The sequence below is a fragment of the Syngnathus scovelli genome, chromosome 4 (genome assembly GCF_024217435.2).
Source record: "Syngnathus scovelli strain Florida chromosome 4, RoL_Ssco_1.2, whole genome shotgun sequence".
NCBI classification, from domain to species: domain Eukaryota; kingdom Metazoa; phylum Chordata; class Actinopteri; order Syngnathiformes; family Syngnathidae; genus Syngnathus; species Syngnathus scovelli.
The window spans coordinates 10,783,392-10,809,074 of record NC_090850.1 but is presented as its reverse complement, the minus strand read 5'-3'; the positions used below and the strand labels follow the sequence as shown (position 1 = coordinate 10,809,074).

General features: G+C 39.1%; 2 protein-coding genes across 2 annotated transcripts; one reads left to right on the top strand and one right to left on the bottom strand.

Annotated features, from left to right (window-relative positions):
• Positions 1-4,652: 4,652 nt before the first annotated feature.
• On the bottom strand, positions 4,653-15,205 carry cd151l (CD151 antigen, like). The gene is made up of 8 exons (XM_049718343.2): positions 15,021-15,205; positions 12,886-12,970; positions 11,272-11,463; positions 9,409-9,483; positions 6,710-6,814; positions 6,030-6,188; positions 5,829-5,915; positions 4,653-5,741 (listed from the first exon to the last, which is right to left on the bottom strand). Exons 2-8 carry the CDS (start codon positions 12,967-12,969, stop codon positions 5,682-5,684), a joined length of 762 nt encoding a protein of 253 aa, XP_049574300.1. The 5' UTR covers position 12,970; positions 15,021-15,205; the 3' UTR covers positions 4,653-5,681.
• An 863-nt stretch (positions 15,206-16,068) lies between these two features.
• On the top strand, positions 16,069-20,382 carry LOC125966851 (transmembrane protein 138-like). The gene is made up of 6 exons (XM_049717339.2): positions 16,069-16,420; positions 17,325-17,464; positions 17,551-17,764; positions 17,850-18,021; positions 18,917-18,992; positions 19,842-20,382. Exons 4-6 carry the CDS (start codon positions 17,896-17,898, stop codon positions 19,952-19,954), a joined length of 315 nt encoding a protein of 104 aa, XP_049573296.1. The 5' UTR covers positions 16,069-16,420; positions 17,325-17,464; positions 17,551-17,764; positions 17,850-17,895; the 3' UTR covers positions 19,955-20,382.
• The last annotated feature ends 5,301 nt before the right edge of the window (positions 20,383-25,683 follow it).

Below are 25,683 nucleotides of genomic sequence, written 5' to 3'. Positions count from 1 at the left end.
GTTTATTTAATTTACTTTATAAATTATAAAACAATGTCACATTGTCTCATAAGACATTGCCTAATCGAGGGAAAAGGCAAGCCAAAGGGAAATGGAGCATTAACAGCATTTCCAAATATTCTAAAATAGTTTTCAAATATGACATTTACTTAATTTGTAGATTTGAATGACTGGTAATTAGTGCAAATGAATCAGACAGTGTGAATGAGTGGGAATCAGACGTACTTATGCCTTGGGGTCTCACGTCCAATGTAATACTAAAAATGTCATAATCCCAACACAATTACTGCCTTGAAAATAGAAAATATTATTATTATTTTATTTATTTATTTATTATTATTATTATTATTGCAATATTGTGGTACATTCAGTGTTTTTTGTGTTAGTGCTGCTCAGTTTCAAGTCAGTTAGGAAAGTAAACATCTGTGCTCTATCTGTATGTATACAATGCACACACAAAACAGCAGGCTGTCTCTGGATCACTATATTAAACAGAAATAGTGTGTTGTGGATGTGATAAATGTTCAATACGTCAATCAGTTTTCTCCAGATGATGTAAAAATTCACCTACTGCTCAAAGTCCCCATAATATGTCACAGTCATTGCAGCTAATTGTCAGGTTTGAGATATTACACATTTGTCAAATCAAATGCCAGCCAAAACCTTGTTCACATAATACAATTTTTTAATGAAGAGTTAATGACTATAGGGATCTCTAATCAAATGAGAAATATTGACCTTCACAGTTTTTTTTTGTTTTTTTTTTTGGATCACCTAAATCACTTGCACAGTAATGAAAGCTTTAAAGGCATGGAGTCGGCACAAAGAAGCCGTTTAATTCAAGCCCTGCCACTATCATCGTACGTTTTAAACAACCCACAGATGTAATTAGACCGGCTGGTCGAGCATGCAAATTTGTTGCTGTCTTCTGTAAGAAATGTGTTGTTTTTTGCAGAATACTAATTGTATATAGTTTATTTATAGTTGTACAGTTATTACTTTGCTGGGGACTGGTCCAGCATGTACATTTACATTTCAAATTCCATTTCCTGCAAAAAAATATACATGATATATACAATGTGCAAAAATATACACTTGTGTGTAGTAACTATCACTATGATGAGACCTACAATAATTGAATACCTGTAGGTTTAGCAGAGTGCTTTACTTCGTCGGATTGATTGGTATCGACGACCGTCATTTAAAACCATGAAAATAAAGCACAAAAAATATCCATCAGTTCTAAGATGAAGACAAATTGTCTTTCCTACAGACAAAAAAGTTACCTCATTACACTTGGACCATCTGCTCAGGCCGTCTTTAGAAAGTCCGACACACCTCAAGACTCAGAATCCCGTGCATCCTCCTGAATTGGATATGACCCGAAAGGGGACGAAGGGCCAGATGTTGGGTGCTACGCTTCAGGGAGCTGGCGAGTGCTGAAGTGAGCCTGACAGAACAAGTGAGTGACAAACTGCACGATGTGCATACAGAAGGATAAGAGGATCCTGTCAGCACACTGGAGCCGATAAAGTTGCTCTTCTTCAGCGCGTGCATATCCAAAAACTTGCAGGCCTTCAAGCCGAGAGGCAGCTCAGGGACAGGTTTTAATACACAGCCTGAATGTTTTTTTGGGCTCACACGTTAGGGGAATGCAGATTTAAATATTATGTCACTGCTCAAAAAGCAAAATACAATACAGCCAGAAATCCACTCACAGGTTAAACAAGAGAGAAGAAAATATTCTGTGGAGCTTCTGCTGCTAAATGAGTCATGGAAGATGTGTGATGGAAGCTGCATTAATCATGCTCTAGTAATTCATATCTGCATGTTATGGCTTTTAGCAAACCAATGCAAATATTTAGAGGACAAACCGAGCATTGAGACATCAATTAAGCTTGAATTTGTGCACAGGTGTGCAGTCAGGTTTTGCAAATGGCGAGAAGCTCTTTGACAGCCAAGGAATTCATTTCATGGGTTTTTTTTTTTTTCTTCATGCAGTATTACATTAATTTCAATTTTATCGGTGGCCCTTGACAGCCAAGACAGAACAGGCTTTTCCCCCTCATGTTATTGAGACGGATAGACCAGGAGTCTTGCTGCCATCTACAGACACATGATTACATTTGTTGGCCCTCTGCTCAGTTATACATGAAGTCACACAGTGAATCAGAATGAGACATCTCCACTAAGAGCAGCGATGAAAGAGCGAATGAAGCGCCGCATGCACAAAATGAGTTCTCACCAGCTTGCTTTCAACTGTAACATCGCCAGAGTTGATGGAGTGAAAATCACAGCAACCAGAGACCATAAAATATTTGGCACAAAACAATTCTTTCTCTTTTATGTTATAAGCACTTTCTCACTCTCAAGATGGCTACACAAATCGTCAAACTAGTGAAATGTGAACAACCCCTCGGGATCCGAGGTGTTCCCAGTCAAGATTGCAAATTTACAGATGGAACAACACAACTTTGTGGGAATATTTCTCAATGTAAGGTCAGAGGTCACCAATGTTGCATTAACGTGGATAAGGTTATCAACCTTGCCGTGTGCAGTCACGCCTGAACGTAAACAAGCCTTAACCACAGCGTCTGAAGCACCCAAAATGTTTGGCTTGATTACATTTGCATGATTATACTAAATGACCAGGATTGAGATTTCAGTTAGTGTTCGAAATTAGAAAGGCTGGGGGACATAATCAAACATTCATTGTGTCTAGGAACATCTAGACAATGAGCACGTTCCGAATTTCCTTGGCCGTTGTTCAGACAGAAGATAAATGCTACGAAGCAGATAAAAAACAATGTTCATGATCCCATACTGCCAGGGTTAAAGTTCAATATCATGCCAGTAATAGCATCAAGGCTAAGCTACTTTGGGTTTTCTTTGCCCATGGGTCAGAAGAGACACAAATTCCATCACTTGTTTGCCTGTCACAAAGAAACACAAAGATTCCTGCTGTTCATTCGGCATGCAGGCAAGCAGAAATCCAATCAGCTTCCAGGAAAATCAAGTGCAGAGAAGAGGTGAAGGGTGTAAAAGGGTTCTCTATCTGAAAATAGCATACAACTCTCTTCTACGGAAGATGATGTGCTGCGAACAGACAACCGCATTGGCACGAGTGGAAAGATACTTTAGAAATGTCAGAGGCCGGCATTATTAACGTTTGTGTTAGCTCGTGTGTTGGCTGTCACGGCAAACACGATAGCCTACAAACAGGCAGTGTCCTGCACGCCTGCCTCGTGAGATAGACGAAGGAGAGTTATGGCTTTCATCAGCAGGGAGCATTACTTGGGGAACACTTGTTGTTCACAGGCCTTTATTTGAAGCCGGAATTAGACAACAAGTGAAGTCAAAGGGAGGGCAGGAAACCTGTGTTCCACAGAGGTCTTGTTGGAAGTGCTTTGATAAAATTGCCATGTGTTGAAGTACTTTCACTGCAACGAGCACATTAACTGCTACCTCCCCACCATGAATAGAAAAACACCTGCTCATTTTGTAAGAAGACGATTGCTGTTTCACAGGGTGTGCTGAATGTAAACTGCACAGAGAATTGGGATTTTCGTGTGTTTAATTGCCCCATTGTTGCGGGGAGAAATTTGCACAGGAACTAATATTTGACTTCATTTGTATTTTTCAAACATCACAGCAGAAACCCATTACTGCACTGTAGCACATGGTGTAATATGATTTCCAACAGGGTGGCAATAAAGCACAAGCTGAATTTCAGACAAACAAAAACTCATTCATATCAAAGCTATTCAAATCAATTTATCACGATGGTATGTACCCATTTTAACATCATTTTCAATGTGCAAAGGTCTGTTTCTTTCCTGCTTATATTAGGAACTGGAGCTATTGAAGGGAGGTAATCCTGAATAGCCTCTGGGTGTTTTTGCACATACTCACCAGCTGTTGAGTTGATGGAAATGCGGTGGGTGCCGCCTCCCTGTGTTTGCACTCAAGCACTGCTGCCGCCGCAGTAACATTGCTGACACACAATCAGCATGACAACAGGTCATAAAACTAGGGTTAGGGTTTCAAAGTAGGGTTTAAAATTAGAGTCGGGGTTTTAAAGTAGGGTTTCAAGCTAGGGTTAGGGTTTCAAAGTAGGGTTAGGGTTTAGGGTTAGGGTTGGGGGTTAGGGTTAGGATAAGGGTTTTTTCAATAGGGTTAAGGTTAGGGCTAGGGTTAGGGGTTCGGGTTTCAAAGTAGTTTTAAAACTAGGGTTTGGGTTTCAAATTCGGGTTTAATACTAGGGTTAGGGTTTCAACATAGGATTTAAACTAGAGTTAGGGTTTCATAATAAGGTTTAAAACGAGGGTTAGGGTCAGTTGTCGGAGAAATGTTTCACCATCGGAACTGACAGCACCGCAGCACAGCGACATTAGGGAATTGATCAATATACTAATGCACCTGTAAGCCTGTGACAATCACGGAGGGATCACTGCTTATGGGTAAGCAGGTCTATGGCATTTTGGAAATTTTTGTTAATTTTGTTAAGGGGGTGGCCTGACCTGACCACTGACATGTGAAGGTCACTGTTGGACTGCACAACATGGTTTTTTTAGATGGATAATATTGACCGCCCTGTCCCAAAAATTGCTGCTAATTTCTGACCTGGTGGAAAAAAAACACAGTAGAAACAGTTTTTGATTTTGATGGCTATTTATTAAACGCAAATTCGTGCCTGATTAGTTTGTCAAGATGCTTTTGAGGAACAAGATTACTGATGCAAAAGAATGTCAGTACCTGATTCTGCACACTGTCAAACTGTAATATTGATCACATGAAAAGTAAACAAAATCTTAACTTAAAAAGATCATCTATATACAGCATTGATTTGTCTGATTATTTGGTAAAGCAGTAGATGGGCACAGAGGTCATTCAGTGTCTATTTTTGGCATCAGTGGTAGAAAAAAAAATACAGTCAAATATAAAATGGCAATGTTGATAGGCAACACACATTACAATATCAAGTCAGCTTTGCACGTAAGACGAGATATAAATACTAGTTCAAATCCTGGCACTATTGTGTGATTACAAAGATGGTGCACTTATGCTGGTGAGAAAAGTGCAGTCATTGTACCATCAGTCTGGCAGATAAAGTGTCCTTGCCAACACGCTGGGGGAATAAGAGTCTGATCTAACAGTGGCACGTTGCTATGTGAAGACACATTAGGCAGTAAAAGCTCAACTACAGTTATAGCTCACATTCACAAAGTATAAAAAAAAAACAAAAAAAAAACAGTGGAACGACTTAGGGTTGGTCATTTATAAGGTCCCCTTATGAGTGGTTAGTTAACATGCAAACAAGTGGGCTTGTTAAAATGTGTAGCTGGTGTTGCTGGGAAAAAAAGAAATTCTGTTACCGGGGTATAGCCCACAAATCAAGCTGCCACACTTGCATGACATAACATCATATTGTACCTTGAATTTCCACAGAGGGCTAAATAAAATATTCAGAGGCAAAAATGCCAACAGTTTTTCCCCAGTGCTGTGATCTTGAGACTCTAATTTGAATGCCTAATTATTTATTGTATAACCATAATTGTTTTTCCTCCCCGATCACTTAAAAAACTCAGATAGATCAATTAATCCATCACCTCCCTCCACAAGTAAAGTGATGAGATATTTGAGCATATCGACGAGGTGACTTCATGCATCTCTTTTTGTCTTCAGTATGGCTCCGACTTGAGACGGTGGTATAGGCAGCATGTAAACACCATTCCGATAATCTGAATGTTGTATGGAGATGCAAAAAAATAATATAAAAGTAATGTCTTCATGATTTTGGTGTTTGAAAAAGGGACATTTTTGCTTACCTGTACACAAGCAATCCCAACACCCACTGCTCCAATGATCTTGAGGTGGTCCTGAATAAATTTCTCCAGTTTTGAGATACAGCCACCCTAAAGAAAAAACAAAAAGTCCTCATGCTGTGATGTGTGAGCGCAATCACATACTATGTTTATCATTTGGATCATTAATGGCAGCGGGATCACGAGCGTCTGGCAGAGACTCACCTCAACCTTGTAGATGTTGGACGGGTGCCCCCCACGTCCACACAGCAAGGATGGAGTCTTACAGCAGCTGTCAGGCACCACCCTGCCGTCTCCGTCGTGGGAGCGGATCCAGACACTCCTCTCCCAGTCGGATGAATTGTCGCTCCCGCAGCACTTGAACTGATGGGGGAGACAGACGCAGAATACATAATCGTACATTAGGAGAGAAAATGAAAATATATAGATAGCTTTGACTTCTGATAGCCATAGATCACAAATGATGCTCCATAAACCACCTAAAAGAGTGAACTGCTACCATCCAAACCTTCAAATGATGGAATACTGCTTGGCCTCAAAACCTACACTAAACTTCATGACCAATGATCCAATAAATGCATCTATCTAGCTTGGCATTTTCTAGAATTAGACCAATAACTGTAAAGACGCGGCCCTCTGAATTATAATAATTGGTTGTAAGAAAAAAATGAAAGGACTATTTTACAAACGTTTAATGCCAAAATGTCTTAACCGTAATGTTTCCCATTGATCACATACAGTTCAGTTCACCATTTCTAACCAATTTATGTAGAAATGTTGGTACAATTCCAATAATTCCAAAAAGCTGACTTTCTGATAAGTGTCGTGTAAAATGATCTTATAGTTTGTGTTCACACTTGGGTGACATGTATGGAACTAGTTACCTCCTGTTGCAGTTTATCCACAGCAGTGGTAACGCGCTCATGAGTCTTCTGTTCATACTTCTGGACCATGGTCTCCTTCAGGTTCTGTTTCAGCTCCTCATTTAACTGGCCACAGACACAGATAAATGCACACGCAACTCACAATGTGGCCACACAATTCATCACAGTCCAGCACAGACCACGGCTGGTAATAAATGAGTTGCAACTCTTAATTTTGGCACGGATTAGATGAATATGCTGTCTTCGTGATACACGTTGTCGACTAATACGTTGAGGAAGTGTGTGTGTGTGTGTGTGTGTGTGTGTGTGTGTGTGTGTGTGTGTGTGTGTGTGTGTGTGTGTGTGTGTGTGTGTGTGTGTGCGTGTGTGTGTGCGTGTGTGCGTGTGTGTGGTTGGGGGGGCGGTCTTATGTGTTTTATTCTCAGGAATGCTCAATGGCGGAGCAGGGAGGTCTGGAGGGACTCAGTTTCTATGGCAACAAGCCAGTGGGGAAACCACTGTAAATCAAAGCTTGACAGAAATATCAAGGGAATGAATGATGGGAGGAAATGTAGAGGACAGAGAGATTAGAGAGGGAGGAGGAAAAGGAAGGGACTGGCAGTTCAGCACCTGTATGCACTTGAGGAAGTGAAGTGAAAAGAACAATTTACGAGTCGACACACCTCATTTGACTTGCCTTGATTGTTTATCTCTGTCGTGTTGGCATTTTACCCAAGTGTAATTCAAGTTTATTTGACGTGTAAATAATAAATAACAAAACTGAAACAAGGAGGAGAGAAAAGTAGCAAACTGACTTTTATTTGGGCCAGTTACTCCCTAAGCTGCAGCAAGCAGGTCATTGTCATATGGACTCATTTATTGGAGCGGGCCACAATATTAATTAGTGTATTTGGTTCTTATTGAAAACACACAAGGTAAAACAGAAAGTGTGTCTTGTACAATGTCCAACTCGGTCTCTCAACTTACCAGACAGTGATTAAAAGGCCTACGTGTAAAATGAGGACCTAGAGGAGCATTGATGAGTATAACAATACCTCACTGTGGCCCACCATTCAATCCAAATGTAAGAGGAGACGATGCACTCTGAGCTGAGTGCATCATGCCCCCTTAAGAAATCAACATTTTTCTTGGTAGATGGTAATACCAGAAAACTTGTAAATAACTTGATCTCCAGTGCACACACACCAGGTGCTATCTTTCTCCTATTGCTTGTTCTAATAGTAGGTGCTGACCTCTTGTGTTGCATGCTGTGCAATGCAACGCAAAGCAACAAATAGTTCCGAGTGGCGAAAAAAAAAAAGCATTGCAATACGTCTTTGTGATATACTACGTTTTTTTTTTTTATCTTATATATGATGTCACAAAATGTGCATTACTTAATGTGAATGACTTAATTTTCAATTAAGAGTATAGGCACGTTTTTTACCATGTATTTGTTTTTTTCAGACTGAAAGTGCAAGACCAATAACATGAATCATGCATCTTCACCAGGATAAGATCAAGTGCAGCTATGAATTGGAAAAGAGACCAGAAATAAAGCTCGAGCCATCGCCCACATGCACCTACGTTGTTTCATTCTTCTGTATAGAAGCACTATGACAATGATGGATGGTGGTGAGTAAACCGACGCCTGTGTGCAGGCATGTGTGTGTTATGCAAAGCGGCAATACTTCCAAAGCGACGAAGCGCTAAAAGACATTACGTGTCTGTAGATAGCACAATAATGAATGTCAAGTATCACAAAGCTTCTTCTCCAAGCAGCATCAAAGAACGGGTCTGAAATTTAATTTGAAAATAATCAAAACGATGAACAATTATTTCAGTAGAAACTAAAAGTTACTTAACTTCCGAGTACAATGCAAGTAAAGCTGAGTTTTTGGAACATAAAATAGTGAATTTAATTCTTGCTACACTACTTTTGTTGCTGTGATAAAAAATTATATCACCTATTTTACTCAATAAAACACTCCTTTGTTATTTTCTACAAATAATCATATAAATAAAATGAGAAGTGGAAGGCAAAACGACCGGACAATGCTGTGTCGTTTGCCAAATGAGCCTTACAGACTGAGTGATTTAGAAAAGATTTTTCATGGGAGCTTTTAACAGCCTCACTAGTTTTCATGGATGAGGATTGATTTAGCTCAGGTAAGAGTCGTAAAAAGTAAATAAAGAAGACAAAGCACTTGGCAGACAAAGAACTTGGCAGGCAATTTGTGTATTATAAGCAAGAAATTTATAATGAGCAGTACAGTTTTAAACAGTGGGGCCTTTAGACTTGTCAGGCTGGGATGCTGGTGGAAAAACTATCGTGTAATTTAATGCAATGCGAATGCAAAATGGGAAAACGGAAAAACTGTCATCTTTAGTTATGTTTCAAATTTCAAACAGCAAATAAGCACAGTCGTCTGTTCAACATTCAGTGGCAAAGGTAATACTGGATTCTCTTTTTTGCAAAAAAAAGTGAATACAATCAATATTATTCTGTGAAATTTCCTGAGTAATTGATGAAATAATCAAGAGAATAATCAGTCAATAATAAAAAGATTTGTTAGTGACAGCCCTACAGCGAACCCCAAAGGATGAGAAGAAAAAACAACAACACATGTAATAATAAGGTCATGCTCACTTTGCCTCGCAGTACGTTAATCCTGGAAGGTGCTTTTTAAAATAATGAAAAAGATTTTAGCGTAGCCTACCTGCTGATAGTAGATATAAGCCAGGACTCCAGCAAGGATCTCCAACAGGAAAATAAACAGCAGCAGGACAAAATACTGGAGACAGATACAAATGATATATTTGTAAACACAACAATGGATATTCAGAGAAAATAGTAATGCTACAAATAGAACTATGATATGACTCGGTTTAGAACATACAGTATATAGGGCAGTGCTGTGCAATGGTCAAATTATTACGTTTTATGCATTATTTTCTCACAAAAATGAGTTTGACACCCATGTGATTGGTGAACAGGCCCAGGGCAATCGAGAGGAGGATTGATCAGAATTAAAGGACCTTGACCGAGAGTACCGTATTTTCCGCACTATAAGGCGCACCTAAAAACCTCCAATTTTCTCAAAAGCCGACAGTGCGCCTTATAATCGGGTGCGCCTTATATATGGACCAATATTGAGCCACTACAGCAGGCGTGTCCAAAGTCCGGCCCGCGGGCCAAATGTATATATCTTATATCTGGACAAAGTTTTAAAATGGGCCATTCATTGAAGGTGCGCCTTATAATCCGGTGCGCCTTATATATATGGACCAAGTTCTAAAATGGTACATTCATTGAAGGTGCACCTTGTAATCCGGTGCGCCTTATATATGGACAAAGTTTTAAAATGGGCCATTCATTGAAGGTGCGCCCTATAATCCCGTGAACCTTATAGTGCGGAAAACACAGTAGTGTATGATTTAATAGTTGCGCTCTTTAGATCTCAGAATTCTGAGCAATTTGGGATGCAATTTGTAAACTGACTACAACACAGACCATGAAAACAAAAATGTGCTACAACTTCTCAAATGACTTCGATATTAATTGAAAAAGAAATGTACCATACCGCAACAGTCTAGCTATCTGAAAAGAACATTCTGCAATCGACCCATGCTACGAGGACAAAAATTAAAACATATCGCTCCAGCGCGATAGACCCACACCAAGTGTGACGGAAAAATGATTGTTGGCTGCAGCAGTGTCCTACTCCCGAGAAGTGCTCGTGATCATCCAGCAGGCATCTTAAGGTTACACTGTAATTACTGCCAACATGACTCAGCAGGCTGATTCACAGGGCTGAACTTCAACTTTCTTACCATCTGTGTCTGACTTTTCCTCCTCATCTTGGTGAGGCTTAAGCAGATACAGCTGGACATTGGGTTTGGTTTGTTTGCCTTTTTCGACTGCTACCCAGTAAAGTGACAACCTGTGATGTTTACATAGCAGAAGCGTCTATCTTCACTGCTGCTAAGGCAGCGCATAGTGCCAGCAAACACAGGAGTCCCATGAATCAGCCTCTTTCCTCCCTTATGTTTGCCCTCTTTAACGATCTCGATAGCATCTCTCCTTGGCGACACGTTCATTCCGTCACTGTGATTCATCGGCCTAATCTTAGCTTTTCAGGAAGCACGGGGCATTTGAAAATACACAAGATACACACTTACACAGCTCCCGACACTTGTTTTCAATCACATAATCACAACATCTTAGAGAACTTATTTCACACCCCTACAGTTATGTTTTCTCCAAATTGAAAATCCATTTTGGGGTAGCCTTTTAACTCTGTCAGCGAAGAGAGAGATTCCCAATTTGTTTAGGCTGCTTAAAAAAGCACAAGAGATCGTGTAATTTGTACACATTTTTAGATGCACATATTGGGGGATATTTGAAGTGCTTGTGCCATGTTTTTATAGAAGATTCCACAAAGATTGCAGCCACTTGTCATGTTGCTATTTATAATCTTCTAATGTCACACAAAACAAAAACCTTTATAAGGTGTCTCCACTATTTTCCATGTAGTGGTTCTGTAATCGTTTTGGTTGCAGTGTCTCTGCCAGTCTCTTACCACTCGCAGCATCCTCCTCTGCTCCTTGAAGGTGGCACAGCATCCCAGAACGCCTGTTACCATGACGATGGCTCCAGCGAAGACCAGTATGTAGGCAGAGGCGGCATATGTCATAGAGGGGAGAAGGCTGATGTAGTCGCTCTTTTCAAACAAAGTCCAAACACCCACACCCATCACAACGCCCCCAGCGAGCTAAGAGAAGAACACAACATGAGTCAGCTCTCGAGAGGAGGAGGCGTCGCAAATGAATGAGCGTGAACTGACATACGAGAGGATTCATGGCAACACACATCTTATGCTGAGGAATTATAGTTATTGAAGTGATGGACAGTCACAGTTACTGTGAGAGATAGCTCGTGGGAGCTTTCACCTGCATTGATTTTCATCTTTAACAAATAGATAAAATTGGTTTTGATCAAACGGGTTGAGATAACCCGTGGGTACAATTACAGGGTTCCAAAAACTATTTTTGCAACTATTACTATTCGTGCATTATACATCTTGATGTATTGGAAATTGTGTATTTGAATATCAGACAAACGTTCATTCAGATCAAGGGTGAATATTTATAAAAGGTTAAGCTCATTACACAGATTAATTTAAGGAAAATACTTTTTACCTAATTTCTAGTCAAAATAACTATTTCAATTATCTATTTTGTAAATTGCGTTGATTTTGAATTTGCGGTTTTCATTAGCTGTAAGCTACTATTTAAAATAATCTAAAACAAAATCATGTCATGTTTCACTCTCTGTATATAGTGAATGTATGTGCACTCATTTGTACACTTGACATAAAAAGTTCAGATACATTAAATGACCGGTCCAGGCTATCAGAGTGCAGTACATTCTCACAAAAAAACAACAACATTAAAGTCTGTACAGCATTGGTTTCACAGCTAGGTGACAGCAACAGAAGCTCAAGTGCATTCACAAGAGGGCCAATTGTATGGGCAAACACCTTTAAAATAATAAGTCTTTTGCAACATACTCCTCAAATATGTTGCAAATAATAAGTGAATAATGTATTATAAAACATTAATATTATTATTAACATACACAAATATCTAATTGAGAACCTTGAAGTAAAGTGTACAGCACCACCAAGTGGTAACAAGAGGTAGTACTTGAGGCATTGGTTGGTCTCAAATCTTTGCCGAGATGTCAGTTAAGTTATTGTACAGAACTTTGTCACATAAACAGTTTATAGTGAAATTTTCCCTCTGCATTTAGAAACAATTTATTCAGTTTGTGATGACATGCAAAAGAAACTTTTTTTTTTTTTTAAATTATGGCATGCCAAATTAGACAGTTTAACAGACTGTAAAGTCAATAAGACGAGATTGGACTTCTTTTTTTTTTTTTTTACCAAAGTCAAATGATGTATCACCTTAAATTCACCTGTGTTTTCAATACATTACAGTTAATCATAATAATATGTGAAAGGCGCCAGGAAATTATTAGCACAATATGTAGTACGAGGTTGGACAACATGTAAAAAATTGGCTACAAATCACTGGTCAAAATAAAACAATTGCACAATCAATGTTGGTGAATGTATTTATGCAGCGCTGTATGAACATATTGCAATAATATTTATTGTATGGAGACTTACCCAAAAGAGGACATTGAATGTGATCAGTAGGTATTTCAGGCAGATGGTTCCACATGTTTCTTTCTTGTCTTCATTTGCACCCATTCTGAACAATGAACAAAACGCACGATAAATAAAGACGTTAATGCACCTTAAGTTTGTTTATAAAGACCTCTGGAACGTTAGCTGTGAAAAAGAATGACTAAGTATAACAACTCTACCTGAATTTAATTATCATATAGTATATTGCAAATGTATCATGCATAATGTCTTTTAACAGACTGCAGCTTTTTCATTTTAATATTGTTTTGCAAAACGAACAAAACAAAAAGCAAAATTTAAATTCAAGCTTAATACATTTAGCATAATGAGATGTTGCACGGCTACAGCAATTTATGGGCGAGGAATATTAGATATGTAGTGACTCAGTTGCAGCTATTGCTTTATTCCATGTGTACAGAGAGACATCCATGAGTAAGCAAGCATTAGGTACAAGCTGAGAGTCATAGGGCTTTTTCCATAAATGTTGCAACCGCTGTTTGGATAGCATGTGAATACTGTCTGACAATTCATGTCTTGAGAATTTCATTATTATATGACATACAGGAGACCTTTGGAATGGCACAGTCTGAATTATGAAGCCAAATCACAGAAGAACTCTCCCCATTTGCTAACATCCTTTTGAACCTCACTCCACCTTGCCGATTTGCTAGTCACGCTCAGACTTGCCCCTCTCCAGATGACTCCTATTGACTCTCTTCCCTTCCCTCATTCGACAAATGGTGATACCTCAATTTCAATTTAGAGAGAACACTTTAGTGAATCTGTTGACCATCTGCTGGTCACAGACCTGACACTCTTAGCATGTGCCTGGGAATTAAATGCAAACAAAAGCTATTGATTGTTGTGTTGTTTTGGCAGTTATTTTGTGCTAAAGAAAATACAGGTTGGTACAGTAAGCAATATAATTTGTGATTATCAGAAACTTTGGAAAAATGATTTTCCTGTGGAAAGTTTTTATTTAGCATTCTTAAATAGAGCCTGGGAGCTACACTTCTAAGATAAAAAAAAGAAAAAAAAACACTGTAAAGCTGAAAGGTTTACAGTGTTTTTTTTCAGGTTTACAATTATTGCCAAAATATATTGGTTACCCCTTGAAAAACACCATTAAATATAAGTTAATCAAACACATGGAACGAGTTGAAGAGTCTTGTCACTGCTTTGAATCCCATAAGCAGCCAGTTTATCAAAGTTATATTTCTTATTAGACAGTTTTATTGTGTCCATCCCGCATCCTTGTCTCAATCTCAATGAATCCTGTCTATAGACTTGAAGTTAGAAGAAAAACAAAAAGTTGGACTCAGATGACAACATAGAATTAAAGTCACAGCTTCTCCATCAATTGCATGTTTTTGAGTATAAGTTGAGCATGCAGCATGACGTGCACGATAAAATGCTAGAAGCAAGATCACGCTGAACAAAGATAAAGTTCAGTTTGGGGGGGGGGGGAGACTGTCATATACTGTAAATATTCATCTACACAGTATTGTATTGAGCATCTCCATAAATGTAGAATGTTTGCAGTTATTGTACTTGTATTGACATCAGATTTGAAATCTGTAAATTATCTTTTTAAAGGTTCTCTTATATAGATGCTATATACTCCTCTAAGAACACCTGGGTTATTTCCTGTGGATTACTTGTGTTTTTTTCCTCTTTCTTTCTTGTTTTTTTCATATCCAATATAATTTGAGCCTCACCTGAACGTCCCCAAGATCGTTCAGCTGTAGTCATGACGTCACTATGGGGCCTTATCCCTAGTTTATAATCGTTTGAACGTGCAATGAATGAAGTTGACTAATGACTAAATATTGGCTGTAGTTTGGTTTATAACAATAAAAGTCAAAGAATCTTAGCTGAAAACGCAAATGAGGGTGCATCACGAAGCTAACCAGTCGTGTTGCGATATTTAGGGCTAAAACTGTTTTTATTTTTCATATTAGTAAGATCAACTTCACCGGGGAAGAAAACATAAATGCTTATTAAATGTTTTCGACATTACGCGTCAGTCATCAGAGGTCAAAAAGACGCTATTCCTGCAGAGATTGGAAGTAGCCCGTGTGAGGTAAAACCGAGTCATCCCCGCGTTCACTTACCTGTTATTTGCGATTACAGTCTTGACAAAAGATTGAAATGGACACAGGAATTCTAAACGTTACTTGATTTTTTTTTTCTTTTCTTTTTCACTTAGCCCTTTTGGTCCCCAAGACGAGTGAGCGAAAACTATCCCACGATTGCGTCCCACACAAGCTCCACCCCAGGACACCTTCCGGGAGAGCGTGCGTCTTTTTCCTGTCCGGAGGCCACATACAGAATAATGTTGGCCTCATACCAAACCAGCGATCGCAAACAACTTCAATAATTATGTTGTTACTTTTTGTAACATTGAAAGCATTCACTTTGTGAGTACAGGAGAACCCACCCAAAATGCACGATAAGAATTTATTAATACACGACAAGCAGCGGTTTATTCATATTCATTTCACACTTTCATCTACTAACCATACTTTTAATGTTGCTTTAATTGAACCCAGGCAGAAGGTGTTCTGAAGTTGTATGGATGCATTGATACTGTACCATGTTGTTGTTTTGCTTCAACTACAACCTTTTTTTTCCCCTTAGTATTTATTTTTGTGGTCGTAGTATTGAGTTGTGGGAATGCTCTGCATCATGCATGACGTCTAAATTAGGTCTATACGAGACCAGACGTCTAATAGACGTCTATGGCTGACAGGGTGCCTTTCAAACTTAAACGACCCATGCAGAATTGTGTGTAACGAACCTTATTGACCACTGGATGGCAATAGTTTTCTTCAATCTGTACGCTCCCATTTGAGTGATTCTGAATTTGGTCACCCATCGGTGCTAACGAACCACAGGAGGAGCCCGTGGGCCTGTTTCCAAATATTGTTCGGCTTTGTGGGACATAGTGATTTCCTAAAAATTTTGTAAAAGTGATGTGAAAATAACAACAAATTTGCAGAAATTTGTAGAAATAAAGTGTTGAATGTTTCCCACCTTTTTAAAACATTGCTGCTTAAATCAGTACTGATTTGTTGAGAACAAACAAACACACACACACATGCAGACACACTTCTTTCTAAAATGACGATGATAAACAGAATACTTTGAATGACAATTTGAGTATTTTTACATTTAAAATTGAGCATTTTTCACACTTTGAGCTAGGATATTCCTCACTACCCAGAGTCACCCTTTTCATCAAATTGTTTACGGATAACCTCTGCTAATCTCCACCATTTGGTCTTGAGGTTATTGGTCCGCTGAAGAGGCGGGTTAATCTCCCGCACACCTGTCGTGGCTGTGCCAAGCTTTTAATACATCTCCTGGATGGGCCTTATGGTTTGAAAAGAAGATCCAACGGGTGTCACTTGAGAGACTTTCATACATTTATTCAGGATGCAAAGCAAAACCTCATCTAATGATCCCTGATGGCAGATGGTGATGATGAATTGGACTTATTCTTGTAACGGATGTAAGTAACTTGAACTGATTCTCATGCTTTATCTTTTTGAAATATTTAAAATTGATGCTTAAGGAAGCACTGGACAAATACAGGTAAACATAGATTAATTCATGCGCACGTTTCCAGTTTAGTGACCAGTGGGGCTTCTTATGAAACATAACTATGGAGTTGAGCGATTTAGTATACGATTTAGTACACCTTGTAGCCTAATTCCCAAGTATTTTGCTGATCTAGTTGTAGCAACTATATATAAAGGTCAGTTGCAAAAAAAAAAAAAAAAGTTCAACCAAAGCAGGTCTTTTAAACGGTCTTGAAAATTCAAGTCACTTTGCAAAACTGGACGATGTGTAATGTAAAGAATTTTAAAAACTGCTGTAAATGTGTTGTCAAGATAAGGTTAGGACACATTTATGCAAGATAATACTAGTTTACTCATAGTATGTTGCAATATCTACGTTGCTAAGCAGCCAATAGAACACGTAGATGGTAGAACTTGTTCCAAAAATATTAGAATGTCTTTCCATTTAGGCCCCAGGTACATATATATAGCTGTCATCTGATTTAGCAGTCAATGCATTGAGATTGTATTGACAGGTGACATAAAATGTCATCAAATTCAACACAAACATATTTTTCACTCAGTCTTGGGTGCTTTATTGCAGTCATGATTACATAGCCTGGTGTAGCTAAAAACACCCATCTCTCCTGCTTTGCTATGTGACCGTTTGGAAGGACAAAGCCTCAATCTATGTGTGTGCATGTGTAAATTTTCCAATCCAATTCAGGACACTGCGTGAATAAATGTATGCAAATCTGTAAGAGAATGACATTTGCACGATGCAGTAAATATGATTTGCAGAATGATGCTCTCAACAAGAATACAAATGAATCTCCCCTGTGTCCTTTCCTACAGTATCTGGATTTAGATGTAGACGTATCTCCAGTTTCAAAATGAAGAATCAATAAAATAAATAAAAACAAGAAGTTTGCCACTATTAGAGGCTTCGCCACCACAGCGCCTGAGCTGATGCAGTATTACCCACATCAGTCTTGGTATGTTGACAGCAGTCGATTTCAGACAGTTCATCCAACTGCGACCCGATAACGAAGGTCCTGATGCGCCTCTCAAACCGCTGCAGGTTCCGATTGCAGATTAGTGATCAGTGCAGCCTTGGATCCATTGTGGAACCAGAATCCGCCTGGGCACCCAGCCTATGGGACGGAGAAACTCCAACCCAGCAACTACTCACTGGTGCTGCTTATTCAGCTCAGCCTGCTCTCCTTCGACCTATTTGTCAACTCGTTTAGTGAGCTACTTAGAGATGACCAAGCAGTCCAACTGGTACTTTTCGTGTAAGTCCAACAATAAATAACTTAAGGTGAAGCTCTTTCATGTATTTAATATCTATTCCTGTCTTTTCTTGTCTTTCATCAATAGCATTCAAGACATTGCCATCTTGTTCAACCTCGTTATCATTCTCTTGATGCTGTTTAACACCTACGTGTTCCAGGTCGGTCTGGTAGCCATATTGTTGAAGAGATTTAGAGCTTTGCTAATGCTCTCTGCACTCTATTTGACCTTCAGTGTAATACTCCATTCCTGGCTCATGGTGAGTGAGAACAGATATTTTTCCAAAATATGATCCTGCCAATGAACTTTCAAACCAGCAGCTCTACTAATTAAAAAATACATTCATTTGCTATTGTAAATGTGCACAGAAAAGATTTGACCTAAGGGAAGGCAATTTAGTTTTTGTGAGACGTTTCGGGTTCAAATGAGTTCACCCCTTTGATGTATTGCATCAGTTATAATCAGAGACCAGACCATCAGTACCGTATTTTCCGGACTATAAGGTGCACCTAAAAACCTAAGATTTTCTCAAAAACCGACAGTGCGCCTTATAGTCCGGTGCAGTTTATATATGGACCAAATTCCTAAATTTAAACTGGCCAGAAGCATTGTGTCATGAAATCAATCATAAGTGGCCCGCTGAAGTCTATGAATCATGAATCAAAAAGGCTATAGATCATTATTTTGTGATTATAAAGTAATTTGTTGTCTGAAGTTGAAATAAAAAAGATAAAATGGAGAATGTTTTGATTTGGATTAAAAATCTGACATGATGCATTAATGGTGCGCCTTATAGTTCGGAAAATACGGTACTTCACAGGGTGAATCGTCTTGACACTTAGTCACCCATTAAAGTTGTGTGTAAACCTCACAAACAAAAATACCCAAGTAGTTGTTGATCTCAACAGCGATCACCGAATTGCTCCAAACCTTGCATGGGTATTCAGTTGGATCCGCATGCTGGTTCATGCCAACTTTGTCATATTCATCAAGCCTTGCAATCAGCCTTGTGTTTGAATGCAAAACAACATTAGCATTCACTATGTTTCACTGACTCAGAAGATCTTTTCATTCCGCATCTGTTCTTTGTATTGTGTGATTAAAAGCAGTGATTAAAAGCAAAGTCAAGAGCGATGCTTTCTCTATACTTGCAGAATCTTCGATGGCTAAATACCAAACGATTTATTTGGACAGATGGCCTTCAGTTGATGTTTGTGTTCCAGAGAGCTGGTAAGAAACATAATGTCTTATTTCAAAGCTAGTGAGCCAGTTAATCACGTAACAAAACTTTGCATAGTTGTTTTAAAACCATAGCTGATTTTAAGCATAAAAAAGTGAAACGCGCACAGCTGTAATTACAAGGTTTCTGAACCAATTTCATTTTCAGACGGTTGACTCATCAATTCAGACGTTAAGTATTTCTCTGCATGACTCGTCTTGTTTTCTTTTTATTTGAAGGACAGAGATAGAAAACGGGCGTCATCAATCTTGTGTACAGGATGTTTATCTTTCTATGAACAGGATGATGCAGTAGCCTCTCGTCATGTAGTTTGGATTTTCATATAATCTAATAAATGGATCAGCAAACGATCTATTATCTTGTTATTGGTCTCTCCAGTTGATCTTATGAAAATTGCAACCTTGCATCTCAGTTTTGGCTGTGCTCTGTTCTGTGGGCTGAACTCAAGTTAAGAGTATATAATGATCATTAAGTAAAATCCTACTACTGATGTTTTGAAAACTTTCTTTTCAGAATTAATTGCTATGTGGACCCTGGATTACAAATTAAATTTGTCAAAATACGCTTAGTTATTTTGTCTAATAACATCATTTAATGTTGCCATGTTACAAAACGAGTAATTTTGCATTTCAGATAAAACCATGTGAAAAGAGTGGTGACATTGATTTCATTTTAAAAGTACAATCAAGTAAAAAAGTACAAAACAACTTAGTGAAAATGTGTAAAATGTCTCCAGTGTCTGATTTGTGGCTAAGCATTGAAAAGTGATAAGCAGCATTTTGTCCCAGAGATACAGAATTTTACTTTACCTATTTTCATGTTTTCAAATGTGTTGACAGCGTCTGTGTTGTACTACTACTTCTACAAGAGGACCTCAGAGTATTTGGGTGACCCGCGGCTCTATGAGGATTCACCGTGGCTGCGAGAGGTCTTTGCGCAGGTCAGGCAGTGACACCCCGCCACTACTACAGATCAGAGTTGCTGTAAAATCCACAATACACAGTGAAACAATTTGACATAGTTTTGTACATGTTTGCATACATTCTCGATATTTCAAGAGTAATAATTACAATTGTGGGTTTATTTGTCACCGTACTTATCCACAGATTGAATTTGCCAAATCAATCACATCGGAATTACGGTAGTGAAAAATGTTGTTGAAATGTGCCAAAATTTGTGTATTTTAAGTCCTAAGTTGTTTTGAAATTTGACTGTTGTGTTGAGACTCATGAACAGAGATTTATTTTAAAGCTTAGTCACATGTCAGTTTTGATGTTGCATATTTTCAAAGACTACAAGCAGGTATTTCCATTGTTTTGTATTCAAATCAGACTATGTATGTTGCCGTGTTTGTAATATGCTATTAAACTGTTTTACTTTGATGGTTGCCACTTACTGAACACTCATTTGAGTTTCAACTGCACCTGTATTGTGTTCCAGTGACACGAGTTTCACAAGGCTTTTATGATCTGTGTGTGAACTCCCTCAGTGATGCATGTTAGGGTTTTCCAGGTTATCTTGATCCTATGATTATGTTGGAATGTAACCTGCAATACTTAAACTCGCCTGTCCTGTCTTAACAAAAGTAGTAGAACAAAGTGACTAGCTGCAGAGGAAGCAATCAAAGTTGTTTAGTTCACACAACATCGTGAAGGACCCCCTGCTGTGCTTTGATCAGCCAGGGGCTTCGGCCATTTGTCTACTCTGACCCCCACTCTCACCCCCACTCTGTTCCTCCTAATAAATATGCCCTTGCAGGAAGGAGAGTTCAGACTTCATTCGATAATCGCTGTTCAGACAGCGACGAATGGACTCTCCACCTGCAGGTGTCTAAAAGAACTTGCCTTGTCTCTTGTGGTTCTTGCAAAATAAGTTGGAGTGAGCAAATCTCTAACATTTTGGTGCCGAAACCCGGGACCCTCATACCCATCATCTGGCTGACGGAGGACGACGCGCTGTACACCGTCGACGGGCCAGCGTCCACTAGCCGGACCTGGTAAAGAAAGACCTGGGAAGGAAATTCTTCGCTGGGCCAGCATCTTAGGTCTGCCTTCGTCTGACAGAGGTGGATTGACGGGACCCGGCAGTGCAACGAACCAGGGGACAAGTAAGTTCTTGAAATTGTGTTGTGTTGTTAAACGCGTAACACATAGAGGTGCACGGGAGATAGCTTGGGTTCAAGTCCCAGTGGAAGAAACAGGCTAAGAAAGGCAGAGCTTCTTTTTCGTTCATCGAAGAAGTGTGTAGACTCTTCTTTGTCTGTTTTTCCGAGCTGAGGGATCTGGCTTGGGTTAAAGTCCCAGTGGAAGGAACGTGCTAAGAAACACGGAGCTTCTTTTTTGTTAATCAAAGAAGGGCGTAGATTTTTCTTTGTATGTTTTTCCAAGCCAAAGAATAGCTTGGGTTCAAGCCCCAGTGGAAGAAACGGGCTAAGAAAAACAGAGCTTCTTTTTCTTAATTGAAGAAGGGCGTAGATTTTTTCTTTTGTCCGTTTTTCCAAAGCTGTTTGGGAGGGTTTTACACCCATCCCTGGATAGGCCTAAAAAAGCGCTGGAGTTTGTGTGATTGAGTGTGTGACTGGTAGGATAAGTTGACTAAGAAGCAGTTCTAGCATTGATCCACGGCAATAATACAGGCTAGTGATTTGTTGAAAGGTCAATTTAAACCTGCATTGAGGATCCTCAAAGAAAAAAAAAAAATTAAAAAAAAATTGTAAAACCTTAAGCTACTAAAATTAAGATGGGAAATAAGAACGGTAAATCTCTTGCTCTGCTCTTCTTTAAAACGAGAAGTTCATGGCAAGTAGATTTCTTAATTGTATGCAATACATGCTGAAGTGGAAGAAAATGTATGGAGTACAAGGAAATTTGAAATGTGGAAGAAGTGGATTGTGCTAAAATGTGGTTGAAAGCTTTCATCTAGATAATGATGATGATGAACTAGATGAAGATACAACAGTCTTCTTCCAAAGGTCCCAGCAAGGCAGAGGAAGAGGTAGAGGCCAACAAGGTCGCAGGCCGCCATATAATTCAAAACCCCCACGAGATTCTGACAACTGTTGGAACTGTGGGAGACGAGGACACTTCACACGAGAGTGTCGTTTTGCAAAACAATATCAATCAAAGGGTGGAGGAAAGAGCAGAGGAGAAGCCAAATGTTTAGCATGACAAGCTTCCTCCTCTTTGACCGCTTATGCTCATACAGAGAAAGAAAGAATAGATGCCCATATGACAGCAAAACATGTCATTGTCAGATTATTAGAATTTTTTTTAGATTATTAGAAGTCCTGTCCATCCAAGAAGTATGACAATGCTGTTTGTATGCCCAAATTACAAATGACTAGAGCTCAAATTGTGTTACACTGAAGTTAAAATATGCAAATCAAGTGGTAAAGAAATGCAACTTGCTTCTAGAAGATAAATAAATAAAATTAGAATGTGCTGTCCTCGTGTGCATGGGAGGGACCAGCTCATGATCGACCACAGGAAATGGCCAGCCTGTGACGAATCATTGTTGCTGGGAACTACCTTTTGCATGCGAGAGCTGTGCATGTGTGTGCGTATATGTTAAAATGATGAACATTGGCTAAAGTTTTAGTATAAAAAAAAATTTTTTGCTAGACTGTGGTCTATCCAATTTGCACCGCAGAACAGAAATGATTTTGAAAGATAAAAATGAGAGGAAAAAGAGAGAAATCTGTTTGCGAGCAGAAACTAATCCACACTAGTGCATGTTAAGTGTCGAGCCCACATGAAAAATTCGAAGAAGAAAAAATGACAGAACATGCTTTCAAGAATTGGAAGAAGCTAAATTGTGAATTTAAGATTTTGCAATGCTACATTTAATAGGAATAATTGATTGGTTGTGTTATAAGATTATACAAAATTCTAAATGCAAGCTAAATCTGAGAGATTGAGTTCTTCAAATTTAAAAACAAAGGAAAAAAAAAATTCAGATTAATTTGCCAATTGTTTGTTTTAGTTAAGTTTTTTTTTGAATTGGTGGATTGTTCTACCAGGAAACCTGAGTTGGAAATGATATATGAATGTTGTGTGGTGAGCTTGGATGAATTGGGACCAATGTGATAGAAAGACTCCTTTTTGGAGACTGCGTGTGAGATGCAAATGAACATTGATGAATGATAGCCTGAATGAAAAGAAATTACAGGTTGAATGGTTGAAGTTGTTGGTGACTACTATAGAAAATTAGTAGAGCGACTTTGATGAAAGAGTGATTTTGAGCAGGTTGAATGTTAGAAAGAAACACATAGCTTTTGGATTGATAATTAACTAGAAAAAAAAAAAACTGGAGAACCAGTAACACATGTAGAAGATGTGTGAACTGAGAAATTGAGAAGCGTTTTGGAAAGAAAGTCAAATTAAATAATGATGGAATCGTATGTAGTAAAGAACGCATTCTCCCAAAAAGTTTGTCAAGGTGTGAGGCATGGGCGTTGCCAAGCCTCAGAAGGGGGGGAGTGAGTAGGACTAGGACAGATAGTGGAAGATAGTAATAATACAACACTTTATGACAATGAATTTTCGAATACATTTGGTGTTATATTGTGGTAAATCTTTTGTTCTGGTGTAGATAGTTTAGCAACACGAGAGATTTAGAGGTTCAAAAGAAAGACAGTTAAAAGAAAACATTTTTGATTTGGACAATTGCAGGCTAACAGGAACATGAGAAAGATAAGAACTACGAGGTGGGATCCAATTTCATTGGGGAGATTGAGAATTCACAGCACCATACTCTAAATCACATTTTTGAGCAAGCATGACAATAACATGTGAGAGGTCAAGACATACAGATCAGGGCTTGATGTGGAAAGCAGACCTCGATGAGTTGATCTTCAATAATGATACAGAAGACAACATACTGTCTGATTAAATTGGAACTATAGATAAAATGTAGCTCAAAAATAGGATGAGTTGCAGGATTTACGATATAAAAACGAGACCGCTGTTATTAGGAGAATTTGAAGTTTGGTAAACAAACATTACCAGCAAATTGATGGAAGCAGCTACATTTGGAAATAGTCTTACAAGTTTTTACGTCCCAGCTTGTCATTCTCAGTGTCAGAGTCCCTGAAACCCAATCCGAGACTTCGCCTGCAGCCGTGAACAACCACAAAATGGTGCCTGGCTCTGAAGCACCTTTGACCTTTGGCGAAGGACAAGAAAAGACTGCTGTTGTGCTTGGAGGAGGACAAGTACACTCCGGAGGAAATACAACATCCTCGGGGACGGAAAAGACAGTGAAAAGCGGAGGAACTCACAATGATGAAAATTGACTCATTTGAACAATGGACTCATTCAAGAGTGATGGATGGGGTCGCTCTGAAGCAACAACAAAAGAACACCAACTTGATAGGGTGAAGTGCGGCAAAAAGATATGGACTTGGAGTGTCTGACAACCAAATCGCACTCCTTGCTACGGCGTTCCCAAATTTGGTGAAGCTTGGTTCAAAGTGGAAGGGAGGTTCATTGTGCACTGAGTTTGACAGAACTGAGGAGATTTGATAAATAAATAAATAAAAATTTGAAAAATACGTAGGGCTACAGATTATAATCAGAGATTGAACGGATTTGGATAAAACAAATAGGCTAAAACGGTAGGAAACAAGAGCAAGATCTTATATTTTGGCTCATCAAGCTTAAGACGTAGAGGTCGAGTTCTATAAATTTTAGAACAGGACATTTGGCAGTCAGGAGGAAGCTAGGTTGCTCAATGTACCTACTCAATACAATAGTAAGTTTTTTTATACCACAGTGGAGGTTGGATGGTCAGAAAGTTAGGTACGTTCAATTTTTGACATTCACACAATCATGCATAGGAGTCACAAGGCGACAGTTAACAAGACAATGACTGCAATAGGGGCCACCTACGACTGCACCGACATGAAAAAGTAGAAGTGAGAGAGCAGAGTATGGGATTATATGCTAAAACGTCTGCTATACAGTTACCAATAGGAGATTCTATCAAGAGAAGCTGCATGAGAGATGGATTAGAATCTCTTTGTCTGCGTGGGTGCGTGTGCGTGTGTGTGTGTGTGTGTTCACACCCTGTGTGGATGCGAGCGTGTGAGGAGAAAGAAGGCATGGGTAAGACAATCTCTTTTAAACCAGGAGGCAATAAATGGGAACGCCCCTGTCATAAATAGTTTTTGGTTAAAGGGAATCATTAGGAAGTGTTCAAACTCTTCCCGCAAACATTCCTATTTGCCAGTTAAATGGGCACTACAATTGACTACGAGAGTTGCAAACAACAGATGAAGAGCAGTCCTTGGCAGATTATATGATCAGGACGCTCAAACTGTGTCAAAGACAAATTTACTGCCGCTTGATCTTTCCTCCTCACAGGTCGACAACCCCATCAATCCAGGAGACTGGGTCTACATCGAGGTCATCAAAGGAAGGAACTGGGCCAGCCACGACGGGAGGGACCATTCCAAGTCTTGCTGACTACACATGTTGCACCCAAGGTTGCAGGACCCACAAATGCATTAACGACGACTGCTCTCCAGGAGGAAACTGGATGGGAGCTTTGGACATCACCGCTGTGTGCCAGGATGAGAGAGCCGTTTTCAAGGTGTAAGGGCTCTACTACCAACATGGCTGCACCATCGGACGGGACCTACTTCGTCCAGAAGTTCAGAGGCACTGCCTCACCTGCATCCTA